The sequence below is a fragment of the Lissotriton vulgaris genome, chromosome 1_1 (assembly GCF_964263255.1).
Source record: "Lissotriton vulgaris chromosome 1_1, aLisVul1.2, whole genome shotgun sequence".
NCBI lineage: Eukaryota > Metazoa > Chordata > Amphibia > Caudata > Salamandridae > Lissotriton > Lissotriton vulgaris.
Window position 1 is genome coordinate 2,081,106,830 of NC_141685.1, and position 14,834 is coordinate 2,081,121,663.

The 14,834-nt window shown below is 44.1% G+C and overlaps 1 protein-coding gene across 6 annotated transcripts in view; it reads right to left on the reverse strand.

Moving 5' to 3' along the window:
• PTPRO (protein tyrosine phosphatase receptor type O) overlaps positions 1 to 14,834 on the reverse strand; it is a 1,018,456-nt gene that overhangs the window by 179,006 nt on the left and 824,616 nt on the right. For all 6 annotated transcript variants that reach the window (XM_086920999.1, XM_086920983.1, XM_086921017.1 and 3 more), the window contains exon 16: positions 1,559 to 1,627. In XM_086920999.1, the coding sequence (XP_086777125.1) occupies positions 1,559 to 1,627 (69 nt within the window). The remainder of the gene's footprint in view (positions 1 to 1,558; positions 1,628 to 14,834) is intronic.

The window sequence follows — 14,834 nt, forward strand, 5'->3', positions numbered from 1 at the left end:
AAAGTTGAATCTCAGTGGCTCTGGTCCTGGTTAGTGTCACTTTTCCCATCCACTTTCTCAGGCCTCCATGTCAGTTGCAGGCAGGCTCAACATTTAAACGGATTGCACACTGCAGACATTGTAACCGGGGATAACCCTATTGGCACTGGATGGGAGGATTATGGATGCAGGTAAACATGATATAATGCCTTTTCTGTCATCTTGCAGGCAGGCCCACTCACTTCACAATGGAAATTAGTGTACACTGCACCAGAACGCACCAGAACGAAGATAACACCACGTATTTCATTGGTGACACTGTGGATTGTGATGTCAGAGAAGTGAAATGTCAGTAGTAACTCAAGGAGCTGATTTAATCTTTTTGTGCATTTATTGCACAGTTCTTATAATGTGGAAAACAATTTGCCCATGATTCATGACTATTTTGCTATATTTTTTTTCAAGAGCAGAATCCTACTGTAGGCTACTTGTGAATGCTGTTCCAGAACCCTTGCAGAAAGGAAGTCCCCCATGGGCAATTTAGAAAGGAATGTTAGTCCTGATGAAACCCCCAGATTTTGTAAAAACCTATTACTTTACATGCTCACTCCAAACACAGTATCCCAGCAAGTAGAACATATTGCAGACTTGGCATTTTAAAAATGCCTCCTCAAAAATCATGTTTTCTATCTACTTTGTTTCATCCCACAATACTTTACATACAAGTGCCCAGATTCTGCCAATGGAGGCATTGTGGTGCATTAGGAAGAAATGTAATAGTGTCAAACAAACAATATTCCTCTGTTACCAGATTGCATGTACTGACATTTAATGCTACACATTACGTGTAAATAGATTAGATACAATCTGTGTTCATTCCCAGAAGAAGCTGAGACTTGCAAATTCGAACCAGGGTAATCAGCCATGCATGTGAATTTGAGGTAAATCCACAGATCATCTGGCTTACCTACACTGAAAATTAGACATGGGTTTGGGTGGGATTATCATGGCCATTATCATGGCCACGACGGGAATTTATAATAACACTCTGATCAGCGATCACACTCGGCAACTCTGGGCATTAGCTTGCCTCATCTTCACTAACGGCCCCACCAGACCGCCGGGGATGCCTGGTCTCACCCTGGAGATACCCATTAAGGGACCATCTCTCAGGGAAGCCAGGAAGGGTTTCGCAGCGGTCGAAGCGCCTTGGGACCCTACGGGTAAGTAGTGCGCTATATAAATGCCAATACATTTACATTTACATTTAGATGTCGAGAAGCAATATTAGGCGCATTTGCGATTTGTGTTATAGGTACAGACCATATCTCACTGTGATCAGTCATTGGAAATGCCACTTTATTTTAAACGTGGTGTTTCATTTTACTGTAGAAGATTCCGGGGGTGTCATGTTTGAAAACATATACTCAGCCTCTTTTTTTTACTTAGAAGAGATTTACCCCACAGAGCAATGAACTTTAAGTAATATATTTAAGGCATTACCAGATTGAATCAGAACCTAATTATTTTTAAGAAAAACTCCGGTGACAAGTTATTGCTGACTTTAAAGGACACTCACCAAGTATATGGAAGCTTCCCATCTCTTTCCAGTGTTGCAAAATTTACAAATGTTCCAGCCCCACATTCCCTGTAGAAAAGGCGCAGATAAAAAAGAATATATATTTAAAATACGATCTTCAAATTTCAGTACAATACATTGTTTAAAAATCTGATTTTTTTAGGTTAGGTAAAACACAATTCCAAAGTGGCACACTAGCCTAAGTAATCTACAAGGCGTGGATGCAGGAGGGTAGGAATGGGAGACTGAAAGATGGCCACATGTGCCATGTTGTTAAATACATCAAGCAAAAGACTGAAAGGAGATTGCGTATGTAGACACACATTGTAGCTTTCCTTGAAACTAATGAACTACTCGACTCATGCAGTTCAGCTTCAGAGGCCAACACAGCGACAAATTGGCCTTCGTCACAGTCTCAGAGCAAGTGAGACAAATGGTCGATGCTGGAGGCAGTGCGGCATTCGTCCTATTGGACCTATCTGCAGCGTTCAACACGGTCAATCATAAAATACTTTTGGATTCTCTCTCACCTTTAGGGATAAAGTGCCAGAGGTAGCGGTGACCGAATGGGCTTGCCCTATTGGAAGAGAGGGTTCCTCATGGGGAAGGGGGTCACAGGGTTGGGGGGGGAGGGGGGGGGGAAGTGGGAGAGGACCAGGATGCACTGGGTGGGGAGCAGTGGGTGAAAATAAAAAAAAATACCTCATCTCAATATTAAGTAATGTCCTTCTGGTTGGCATTGAGGGTTTGCAGGTTGATGGCAGGAACACTAATAAGGGATAGAGAGGTCAACTTTATCTCCTGGAACGTAAACAGGTTAAGATGCCCCCGTAGACAAAGACTGATACTGAAATATTTAGAACTCTCCTCTGCCCAGATCTGTCTCATACAGGAGACGCATTTAAGTTTTGTAGGGTGTCGCTCAGTATTTTCTATAATCTCTTGGGTAAAATATGATTTGTTCCTCGCAACAAATAATCAACAGTAGAGATGTAGCAATTTTGATTAAACGGGGGGCTTCTTGGTCTATTAAATCTGTACAGACTGACCAGACAGGGAGGTGGTTAGTGGCACTGTTGCACTTTGAAGGATTAGAGCTAGCATGTGCCTCTTTTTACGGTCCAAATATCGATGATCCGTCTTACATTTGTAAGTTACATTCTTAATTAACTGAGGTAACCTCCCCCCTGATTATCGGAGGAGATTGTAATGTCCTCCTAGACCCATTAAAAGACAGGTCTAATAAGAGCCACTACATAGAGGCCCCTCGAGTGCGTCAAGCTATAAAGAGCTTGCTCCAGGATCTGGAGGGCAAAGAGGGGAAACTCTCAGGGGTTTACGTTTTATAGTAAAAAATATCGTCACTCTTCCAGGATTGACTGCATTCTAACTGACCGGTATACCCTGGACGTTCTAACGGGGATTTCTGTACTACTAAGTCACCTATCCGATCATGCCCCGGTGACATTCTCATATCTTAGGAAGAGATATATGCTACAATCTAGATGGACTCTCAATAGAACTATGCTGTTGGACCCCGAGAATATCCGGGCAATTAAATCATCTTCCCTAGATTATTTCCTAATGAATATTGGTTTGACGACTACGGAGTTTGAGGCCAACTTGAGGGGCAGGCTACATGGTCTCATATGTTCCAAGAATAGGGCTGAGGCCCGGGAGCTACATACTATTGAGGGGAGAATTTTGCAGTAAGAGGCCGAGAGGAATCGACTCAGTCATGGGAGTCCAGGAAGGTTGGCAAAAGTCCAGGGGGACCTGAAAGGATCTAGGCAGGAGTATAGGGGTAGACTGGATCAGAGGTGCAGGGCTCAATGTATTACTAAAAACATGCAAAACTTCGAGTATGAGGAGAAGGCTGTCGCCATATTGGCCTGGACAGCTAGAGTAGGCAGTTCAAAAAATATTATTAATGAATTGATCATAAATAACAACGGAGAAAAGTCAAGTAGTTTAGAGGACATGCAAGCCTGCCTACTCTCCCTCTTTTCGAATCTCTATAAAGAGGATTTGGTTCCTTTCCTTGACCGTATACAAACTGGCATTTTGTTATGACAACAACATACAAAGGATTGAAATAAAATGAAAAAATAAAAGGAAAAAAACACAATCAATACAGTGCAGCTTTCTGAACCAGTGAGCGCAAGTCATAGCACATAAGTATCTACAAAGGCAGTTTGTATATAATGTAAAATCCAGCTTAGAGTTGCAAGTCCAGACGTCGACCTCATCAAACATTTTTAGGGTATATCTGCTAAACAAAACCACACAACCTTCTCCATACAGCCCACAGTACAGAGCACACCCCACCATCGGGCACATCTAAAGTAGGACATATTTCACATGAGAGTTACAACATTGAATTTGGATCATCTGCCGCCACCGTCCCCAGCCATGTCACGAAGGGCTCCCAAATGTCCATCGGTCTGGAACATGGCGGCTGATCTCCCAATAGTTCCCCAATTGTGTTCTGCAAAACGTCACACTCCCCACCCACTCTTTGGCTGTAGGGGGATTCACTGCACCCCAGTGTATGGACACCTGCCTTTTTGCCATAGGTAGTAGCTTTTCCAGCAGTTTTTGCACCTTTGGTGGTATGGTAGGTATGATGCCCAATAAGGTGGCCTGGGGTGTACAAGGGACCTCCCAACAATTTTTTATGTGATGTAGTATTAATGTCCAATAGTTCGCTATGGATCCACATTGCCAAGCCATGTGCAGAAAAGTTGCCTGCAGTGTCCCACATCTCCAGCAACTATCATCTGGGCGAAGTCCCATTTTAAAGATTTGTAGAGGTCTTAGACGGTAATTTGGGGACAGTTTTCCTTGTAATTTACAGCTCTGATCCCACTGTTCGTCTGTGAGGACCTCCCCTAGGTCTACGTCCCACGCTTTTCGGGCCACCGGGTTCACTACTAGAGCTGAAATCTGAGTTGTGCGATAAATCGACGATATTAGTTTCTTACCAGAGTCATTCAGTATTATGTTTTCAAGTGCGCGTACCGTTTGTGGAGGCGGGATATGTGGGAAATTTATCTTTGCAAGAGGTCCGTAGTTGATAGTAGAGCAACATATCTAGTGCCGTCGGGGGAAGAGGGTCGCACATCTTGTCTATTGTAATGAAGGTCTATGCCTGAAACAGGTCACTTGCCTTCATGATACCATGCAGAGTGGCCCTACTCGCGCGCTTTTGCATCTGTGAGGAGAGCAATGGGTTGTTTAAAACAGGCATCGAGGGAGCATATAACATGTTGGCATGCGATCTCTTTCTGATACTATCCCATGCCCATCGTAATGTCTTTACTGTATCTATTACATCTCGGGCCAGCGGTATGCCTGATATAATGCAGTAGCTAAAGGGGCTGGGGCAACTTTGTAAATTTCTATGGCAACATGTGGTTGGAATGGTGTGGAATGTACCCAAAAATGCAAAAACTGTGCCTGGGCGCTGTAAGCATACAACTGGAAGTCAGGAGCCGTCATTCCTCTCTGCGATTGCAGCAGAGTCAAGATCTCCCATGCTATTCTGGGTAGTGGGTTGTCTGCCTGCCCAGACGAGGTCTATCATCAACGATCGTACACGTTTGAAAAATTGCTACGTTAAAGGGAGTGGAATGTTTACAAAAAGGTATAGTAATTTGGGTAAGAAAATCATTTTCGCTATAGTTACTCGACCAACCAGCGAAATTGGGAGATTTTGCCAGCGTTTTACTCTTTCCTCCACCCAATCTATTGCTTTCCCAAAGTTGGTCTGCCAAATTCCTTGTATGTTTCCACTAATCCATATCCCCAGATTACGGACTGGATCTTTCGCCCAAGTAAGTGGAAGTATAATTGATTTTTTCCAGTTGATGGAGAGACCTGAGAGCCCTCCAAACCTTTCTAATTTGCGTGTCACGTGGACAACGTTTTCTTTAGGGTCAAGCATGTAGAGAGTAATGTCATCCGCGTACATGGATTCTGTTAGGCCGCAGGAGGTAAATCTGATACCCCGGTTCGCATGATGTTGGCGCAACCAAGCCGCCAAGGGTTCTGTGGCAATGGCGAATAAGAGTGGTGACAGGGGGCAACCATGTTGTGTACGTCTTGTGATATGTATGGGATCTTAAATTTGTCCATTAACACGTATTCAAGCTTTTGGCATAGTATATAGTAATTTAATTTGTTATATGAATAGTGGCTTAGACCCAATTTATGGAGTAAAGGAAACAGAAGCCCCCACTCCAGGGAATCAATTGCCTTTATGGCATCCAGTAGAGCAGCTACAGCCGAAACATGGGGCGCGAAGTAATGCAAAAGGCCAAATAGGGTCCCAAGATTGTGCGAAGTAGATCTGGCCTCACAATCATTGGCAATAATGGTTGCAGTCTGGTGGCCAAGAGCTTAGCAAATATTTTTGCATCTAAGTTTATGAGAGAGAGCGGACGATATGAGTCGCATTGGAGAGAATCCTTATCTGGTTTTAATAGGGTCATAATTATGGCCTCCCTCATGGATTTGGGGAGTACTCCAGTCTGGTGAGCCTCTTGGTATACTTTTAATAGTTGCAGGGCCAGTAAGTCAGAATATTCTTTATAAAATGTGGCGGTTAGCCTGTCTGCTTCTGAAGCCTTATCTGCAGAAAGGCTGCCTATCGCCATGTGCACGTCTTCCACTGTGAAAGGGATATCCATATATTCTCTGCATCCCTCACTAAACCACAGTAGTTGTATACAGTTAAAGTTTTCCTCAAGTATTGTGTCAGTTGGAGTAGACCATGTGGTGTAAAGGTGGGCATAAAAGTTTCGCATTGTTCTAAGTATTTCTGGTGGGCTATACACAGTGACATCTTCAGCGGTTTTGAGTGCTGTGATAAAATGAGTGCCTCTCGGCAGGCATAGTAGGATAGCAAGGGTTTTCCCTGCACTGTCACCCTCCCAGTATTTCCGAGCCGTTGCATATTTCTTTAAAAAATCCAGCTCAGGGAGGGCTTCCTCCTGGTGTTCTGTGAGAAACGTGCGTATATTCTTGAGTAGTGTAGTCGTTGCTTGTGCACAGTATTGTTTCTCTAATGAACTTAGTTTTCCTTCTAGAGTTGTGAACCTATTGCGTATGTCTTTCAGAATACCCGCCTGACCAGCTATACATTGTCCTCTGATCATTCCCTTACATGCATCCCATAAAATGCCAGTGTTATCAACTGTGCCTGTATTGATTTCAAAATATTCAGTGATTTTATTCCTTATCTCTTCTCTAAATACTGTGTGCAAATGCGCATTCGGAGGCAGGCACCAGGTGAATGGCTGTATGTATGGCCTAGGTACTGTGAGCGTAATCAGTACTGGGGTGTGATCTGATAGCGTGCGGGCCTGATGAGTCACAGCGCTGGTCCATGAGTGGACTGCAGGCGTTGTCAATCATAAATCTATTCTAGACCATGCCAAGCGGTGTTGTGTCATGCATGTGCCTTCCCTTCCCTGTGGATGAAATATACGCCAGTAATCCACCAGACCCCCATATGCCATCAGTCCCTGCAACATTTCCGCTGCTTATGGATGGTGTAAGCGGGCAGCTCCCGCTCTGTCCACCGTTTGTGATAGTACTGTGTTAAAGTCCCCGCCCCACAATATCCCTGCCTCTCCCAATGACTGGATTTTGTACCACACTTCTTGAAAGAATATGGGGTTATCTACATTTGGACTGTATACGTTTGCCAAAATCATGAGTCTACCAAACAGTGTCCCCTTAAGGATAAGGTATCTGCCCTCCGGGTCTCTATTCACAGTCTGGGACCGCCATGGAACCCCCTTTTTAATTAGCGTGGCCACTCCTCTCGAGTAGCTGGAATAACAGGATGTATGGATCTCACTCCAGCGATTGGAATGTAGCTTATAACATGTTGCATCCGTGAGGTGCGTCTCCTGAAGCATACATATTCCTATTTCGTGTCTTGTGAGATAGGAATGTGCAAGTCTAGGTTTCCGATGGTCATTTAGACCACGTATGTTCCAGGTAATGCATTTTAATGCAGTCATTTGGTGTCAGCCCCACCTATAGTGCCAGTTCGCAGAGGGACCAGTTTATCGTTTGTGTGTTCAGCTGCCACAGATCTACACTGTGCATGGTTCTTGCAATATAGGTTGGACTTGCTCCAGTCTGTAAAACACAGTATAACATGTACTACGCATTTATTTAACATGAAGAAATTATGCACCATACTGAAGAGAAAATCGAATAACGCACCCTTTCCACACCACCTCTATCCCAAGCCAAAGAACACTCTTTAACCAAAAAGCAACCCAACCGGGAGCTTAGGGGAATCATCCCAACGGGGGTGAGGGGTTGCCGGTGAACTGCCCTGTTGCTAGAACAACAGGGTAGGTGAGCGATAATATATTAAGGCCACAGTGGGATCATTCAGGCACAGCATACATACGGTGTACTAACCAGCATTAACTAGACAAATCGGTTATACAGCAATACAGTTAAGCGTTATTCACTCTACTCAATATCACTTAGCTGGCCCTGCGAGGAAGTCTCTGGCTCACGCGTGGCATTTTTCATCCTTTTTGCATGTTGTTTAGCAAATTTTAGGGCCTCTCCTACCACAGTGAAGACCATAGGTTTACCATTTGTTTGCACTTGAAGCTTCGCTGGGTATAACATTGCATATTTCGTGCCAGTTTGCTGGAATATCTTCTTTGCAGGAATGAATTCTCTGCGAGCTGCCTGGACCGCCTGCGTGAAGTCTGGATAAAAAGCTGTTGTGTTATTTTGATGTTGGAGCGTACCCTTTTCTCTCGCTAGACACAAACTGAATCGCTGTCCCTGTAATTTAGTAGTCTGGCCAGGATGGCTCTGGGAGCGGCGCCTGGTGGCGGCCGTGGGCCACAAGTGCGGTGGAAGCGATGTACGAGGAACATAGGTGATAATTCTGCTCCGAAGAGTTCTTGCAGGAGTCCCTCCACATATTTTTCCATATTTGGTATATTGGACGATTCAGGTATGCCCGTTAGGCATATGTTGTTGTGTCTCGCTTCCAAATCCTCATTTTGCATTTTGATCACTTCCAGAACTTTGTCCATGCGCAACATTTGTTCACGTGTTTCAGTTTGATTGTCATCTTGGTCCGAAACTCGCGTCTCCAATGTGTCCAATCTTTTCTTGTGTTTTTCCACTTTACGCGAGACTTGGTCCATTTGCGCCACCAGCGAGTCAAGCTTTGAGTCAATGTTTTCAGGCTCACTTTTACATCTTTTAACATTGTTTTAATGTCATCATCTTGTTGTGACTCCAGCTGCGTCTCTGGAACAATCATCTGTGCTACGTTTGTTAAAGTTCAGTTTTGGTTGCTTGTTATCCGGCTTACCCATGGTTCCCCGTTGTCTAATAGCCATAGCGTTTGCAGGATGCGGCCCCCCCCAGAGTATGTCACACACAGCCTTGTCATTAGTCCCTAGCTGCTCGTTCCAGGCGCTTAGGGCATATTAGCAAGATCCTCGTTAACATTATCGCTGTTTTAGCGGCAGGAAACTGCCGCTAAAATGGCGATAAAGGACTTGCTATTATGCGTTATAGAATTCCAATAGAAGCCCAGGCTAGATATCCTGCACATCTAACCTGGGTTTCTATTGGAATTCTATAACGCATATTAGCAAGTTCATTATCGCTGTTTTAGCGGCAGTTCCCTGCCGCTAAAACAGCCATAATTTTAATGAGGTTCTTGCTAATATGCCCCTTAGTTTGGTGGGTCGACTGCTGCAGGCCGTGGCCGTGTAGTGGCGCACCGAGAGTTGTGCCGGACTCACGTCTATGTAATGCCCAATGTTCAACACGTATCCCCCAGCCAGGAGTTCAAGCAGCCCGCCCCCCCTCCAATGGTACTGGGTGTTAGGGGCTCTAGAATGCACCTCAGAAACTGCGCACCACACTTAGCTACCACCCCATTCACAGCACTATATTCAACTGCTGCACAGGATACGGCCTCTTGGGCTCATCTATGTGAGTGCCGAGCCACTAAGGGCGCTGTGTCTCTAGCCGTTTCCTGGGGCGCAGTCTGGATGTGTTCCGTACTTATGAGGATGTGCCCCAATGTCTGTGCCAGGAAATGCAGACAGCTGTAACAGAATGGCCTCTCTATCCAAATGCCAACTGTACTTTATTTTACAGGGCTTCCAACGCACCTCAGCATGCAAGTGGCACAGGCTTGCATCGATCGCGTGGCGTCTTCTCTTGTGATGTCTCAAGAGAAGACGCCACGCGATGGAGCCGGCCTGATCTACATTTACAAATTCCTGTCACACTGGGCTATCTGACCCTTATCTTCTCACCTAATGGAATTGGAATGTCTTTTTACCTAATAAACGAATAAATCTAAATATACACTGCAGTTTTCTCCGGTTGGAAGAACAGTTATTTGCTCAATATTAAGAAGAGTTCACCCCATTTGCCCTGAAGAAGTCCGTGGAGGACGAAACGCGTTGGCTACATGAATGAAGAAACAAATAAAGATTAAACTTCAAAAAACATCTGAAGACTCTGCTACTGAACTCTTTTAGCTTTTTTGACCTGTGTTCAATGACTATTATTGTACAGATTCCTAATACATTGATTTGTGTGCTGGATCATTTGTTGAAAAAAATGATCGGAGGGCTTTCACTGCCGATGAGATTCCTCGTCGCCCACTCTCCGCTCGGACCAGGCCGCCAAGGTGCCGATTTAACCGCCGCTTTTCCACACCTCTCTTCCAGACGCAAGAGGTATCGTTTTGCTCTGTTGCACCTCCGGTCAAGGATTCTGGCCTTCAAATCCCAGTGCAAGCCTATTTTTAACAGATATTAAACGGATATTGCACTCGGCAGGCAGAGCCGACAGATTAGGCGGCCATCTTCCTGCTTGGCTCGGCCACGCCCCGACCGTATACAAACTTGGCTGAGAGGGAAATCTCTGCCAACTCTAACAGACGGCGGTCGTGACATTCTCGATGCCCCTATCACTTTAAAAGAGATTAAAGATCAAATAAAGAAATGTAAAAATATAAGGCAGTGGGAATGGATGCACTTCCAAATGAAGTTTATACATTTTTATCAGATGAATTGGCCCCGGCATTGGCTACTATGTTTATTTTGGTGTATAACCTGACGGGCCAGGTCTCCAAGTCCTGGAAAGAAGCAACCATTGTTTTGATCCTGAAACCGGGAAAGGACCCCTGAATGCTGACTCTTATCGTCCTCCCTAATGAATGCTGATTAAAAATCTTTATGGGTATTCTGGTGGGGAGATTGGCTGAACTGATCGCCAGCTTGGTCAACATCAATCAGAAGTGCTTTGTAACAGGGAGGTACATTCAGCAGCAGACACAGGTGTTGATCGGTAACATCGACTTGGCCATGGCGAGATCAGATCCTTTGGCCATAATGGCCTTGGATGGGGCCAAGGCATTCGACAGGGGCTGTTGGGTGTACCTTTGGGAAGTCTTAGGATGAGCTTTAGTCCCATTTTATTTAAACCCTGAGAAAGTGTTATCAGGGAGCATCGGCAAGGATCCTGTTGATTTTCAGTTTCAACATTCAGAGGGGAATAAGAGAGGGCTGTCCTATTTCCCCTCTGTTTTTTAACACTATATAGAGCCATTAGCGCAAGCAATTAGATTGGACGACTCAATCTCCCCTTTTAAATCCCAACTTTATCACGTTAGCCCTGTGCGCTGATGATTTAATGTTATACAGTAGTATTCCGGGGTTGGCTATACCACGGTTTGAAGCCCTTTTGGAAGAATTTGGCTCTTTCCCGGGCTATTTAGCCAATACTTCTAAAACAGAGGTGATGTGTTGGAACATCGACCAATTGGAGGTCACTACTAGTAAAGAGCTAAATTATTTGGCCATCTCCATTGTTAAAGAACTGGATAAAATCCCCCAGATCAACCTGAACAAAATCACTAAGGAAATAGGTCACTTCTTTGCTAGATGGAGGAATCTTACCCTGACAATCTATGAGAGGGTTAATCTGGTGAAGATGGTTGTCCTCCCAAGCTGACCTACCTGTTTAACGCTGTTCCCTTGGTTTTCCTGAGTAAGAGTATTTACAAGATTCAAAGTAAGATCAGGAGCTTTATTTGGGGAAACAAGGGAGCAAGGCGGTCTTGGAAGAAACTGAGGCATAGGCTTATCAAAGGGGAGTTGGCTCTCCCAGATATCAGTTGGTATTCGGATGCATTTCAATTCAAAGGCGTCCGGATGCTACTTTAAAAACCGGAGGACACATTGTGGGGAAGGCTGGTGGGTGAAATTGCTATGATTGAGGTTGGAGGCAGCGGAGAAAGCTTTCTATATACGTTTGGGACCCCCGAGGTTCTTTAAACGAGTACGCCTGAAGGTCCTTAAGGCAGCTTTGGAAACTTGGTATAAAGTAAGATGTAGATGGGGAATCTGGTATTTCTCAGAGTTTGCACCTATATGGAATTTCCCTGGGACACCGCCCTCCCTTAAGGATAGTTTGGATATACCAATCAAGAGAGCGGGTATTACCATCTGGTCCGATTTGTTAGATGCAGAAGCACTTCATCCTTGGGAGCTATTAAGGGCTAAGATTGGAATATATCCCTCCAGGTTTAAGTATTTATAACTTGTATCCTGGTTCGGTGCAGAAAGGGGGGAAATAAGAGGAGATTGGGAAATGGAACATTTTCTTCAATCAGCACATACAAAAAAGAAAGAGATTTCTATTTGGTATAAGAAGTTTCTGGATGCAGGAGATCTGGAACTCCCATTGCAATTTTCAGTTTGGAATCAATCCCCCTTTGAGTCTAATATAGTAGACCTGTATGAGCCCTCTCTGAAACTACTTTATAAATGTATCAAACCAGCTTGCCTAAAGAAGAATCATTTTTTCATTGTCATCAGACTTTACTATACCCCGGCCAAATTTGCCCCACAGTCCAACCCTAAATGTCCCAGGTGCATGTCTCCCAACACTAATGACATTCATGTCTTTCATGACTGTTCCAAATTAAGAACTTTTTGGAAGGGGGTGGAGAAATCATTAGTGGTATTTTTAAAGTTAACATCGAGGTTCATCCACCATTAGTGTTTTTGGGTGATGATGGTTTGTTCACTCAGAATGCTGCACAGATTCATAGTGGGCTGCTGCTATATTTGGTGATACTCGTCCAGAGAGAGATCTGTATGAAGTGGAAAGACCTGCTGCCCCCGAACAGTGAGGACTTAAAGCCACACTTGCTATGGCTCGCTTAGATCAGAATGGAACAGGAGAAAACTCGATAAACATCTGGCAGCCCCTTATGAGTTGGGGCCGAGACTTGAGATTAATGTAAATCGAGCTACCTCTCCCCCTGGTCCTAAGATTACACCAAGCCTTCATCAAACGGGGTAGGTCAGGTTGACCTAAACAAGTGCAGTAAGCCGCAGGGCGCCCAGTTGGTAATGACGGCTTTCGAGTAAGATCTGCTGAAGCTTATTGGTGAGATGAGGACAAAATAAAAAAACTAGAGGGCTAAAGTGTCTCGCCTTATCGCTACCTACCTCCTGTTGTGAGAATCGTGAACAGTTTGTGGCTCTGGAAGATTATTGCTCCCCGACCTTTTCCTTACCATGTGGCATACAACAAGTGTGGTTACTGAGTCCCACACAGTTTAGTGTTTATGTGGTCCCGCTGGCTAGACTGATTAAATTCCATGTATTCACTGAGGTGTCTTACGCCGATGATAGTGATATCGGTAGCCAGCAACCCTGATGAAGCTGCTCTCCGTTTCCACGACTGTTTGCTGAAAGTGGGGAAAATGGATGACCTTAAATTGTTTAAAGCTCAACTCCAGCAAAACAGAGGTCATACTGGTTGGAAGGAACACTACTGCCTGGTGCCCTATTAGGTGGCCACAGGAATTGGGAAATTTAGATACCACAGTTGACAAAGCAAGGAATCTTTCAGTTGTCCATGACAGCAACCTATCCTTTGAGGCACAGGTCAATGCTGTCACATTGGCCTCTTGTTTCACCTTAAAATTCCTTAGAAACATATTCCCTTTTATTCCTCCTGAGCTTCAAAAGACGGTGATGACTGCCTTGGTACTCTCAAGGATTGATTATTGCAATGCTTTGTTCATAAACATCAGGATGAAAGCCTTGCCTAAACTCCAAATTGTACAGAATGTGGCCGCTCGCCTTCTTCTAGGCATTCCTAAATAGACATGTGTGTCTTCTGCACTCAGTCACCTACACTGGCTTTCAGGTCAAAAAGCTTATAGATTTTAAAACATTGTGTATTGCCTTCACATACCGTCAGGCCAATGGCCCGATTATCTCAAGAACTGCTTTCAATGGTATATCCCACCCAGACCACTCCGGTCCATGGCAGAGCTCAATACCATGGTGCCTAAATTTAAGAAAGCAAACTCGGGTAGCAGAGGCTTCGTTATAGGCACTACCAGATTGCAGAATTCTCTCCCTCGCACATTGAAAGGGACCACCAATCTGCTAGCTTTCAAGAAGGCACTTGGAACATGGTTATTTAACCTTTAATTCTATTTCTCCTTCTTTACACATCTTACCTATCTAAGGCCAGAGACTAGATGCCTTCGGGCATTAGTGCGTTTTAGAAATCTCTTTTTCATTTCATTGCTGCAAAGGGCATCCATGAGGAATAAATTCTGAAATTAATAGAATAGCAGGAAACATCATTTCACAGAAAGGCATGTGGGAAAGTGATGGAAGGCGGTCTATTTTAAATTTAAAGTCTTGCTATATAGTATGGGAGGCATGTTTCCCTTCCATGAGCCAGACAAAGGCTAAGAGGAACATAATATCCCCTAAAAATTGTGCTTTTGGTATCCTGGAAAGAGCAATACTTTTGCAAAATGGCATATACATATACCAAAATGATGAATGTGATTGATGTTTGGACCCAGTTGAACATATGTTTCCATCACTGGCAGTGTTTCCATCTCTGGTGGAATAAGGGATCCAAAGACAAGAGTATATTATGTAATTAGCAAAGCTAAAAGCTGCACAAGTTTCAGAAGGCCAAAAAACTTTACATTGCAAAACTATGAGCAACTTGTTTGATAATATTTAAGTGAGCAGTACATGTTCAAGGTTTTACTTGTATCCATCAACATCTGATCTTAAATATAATTTCAAATGATCGCAAACTTGTGTTAGATATACTTACAAAAAGAATCATTGGTCGACTTGATCAGATCTAAGAATGTTTAATTTGATGAGAGTGAAGAGGTTACCAATCTTTTGTCAGGACAATGGAA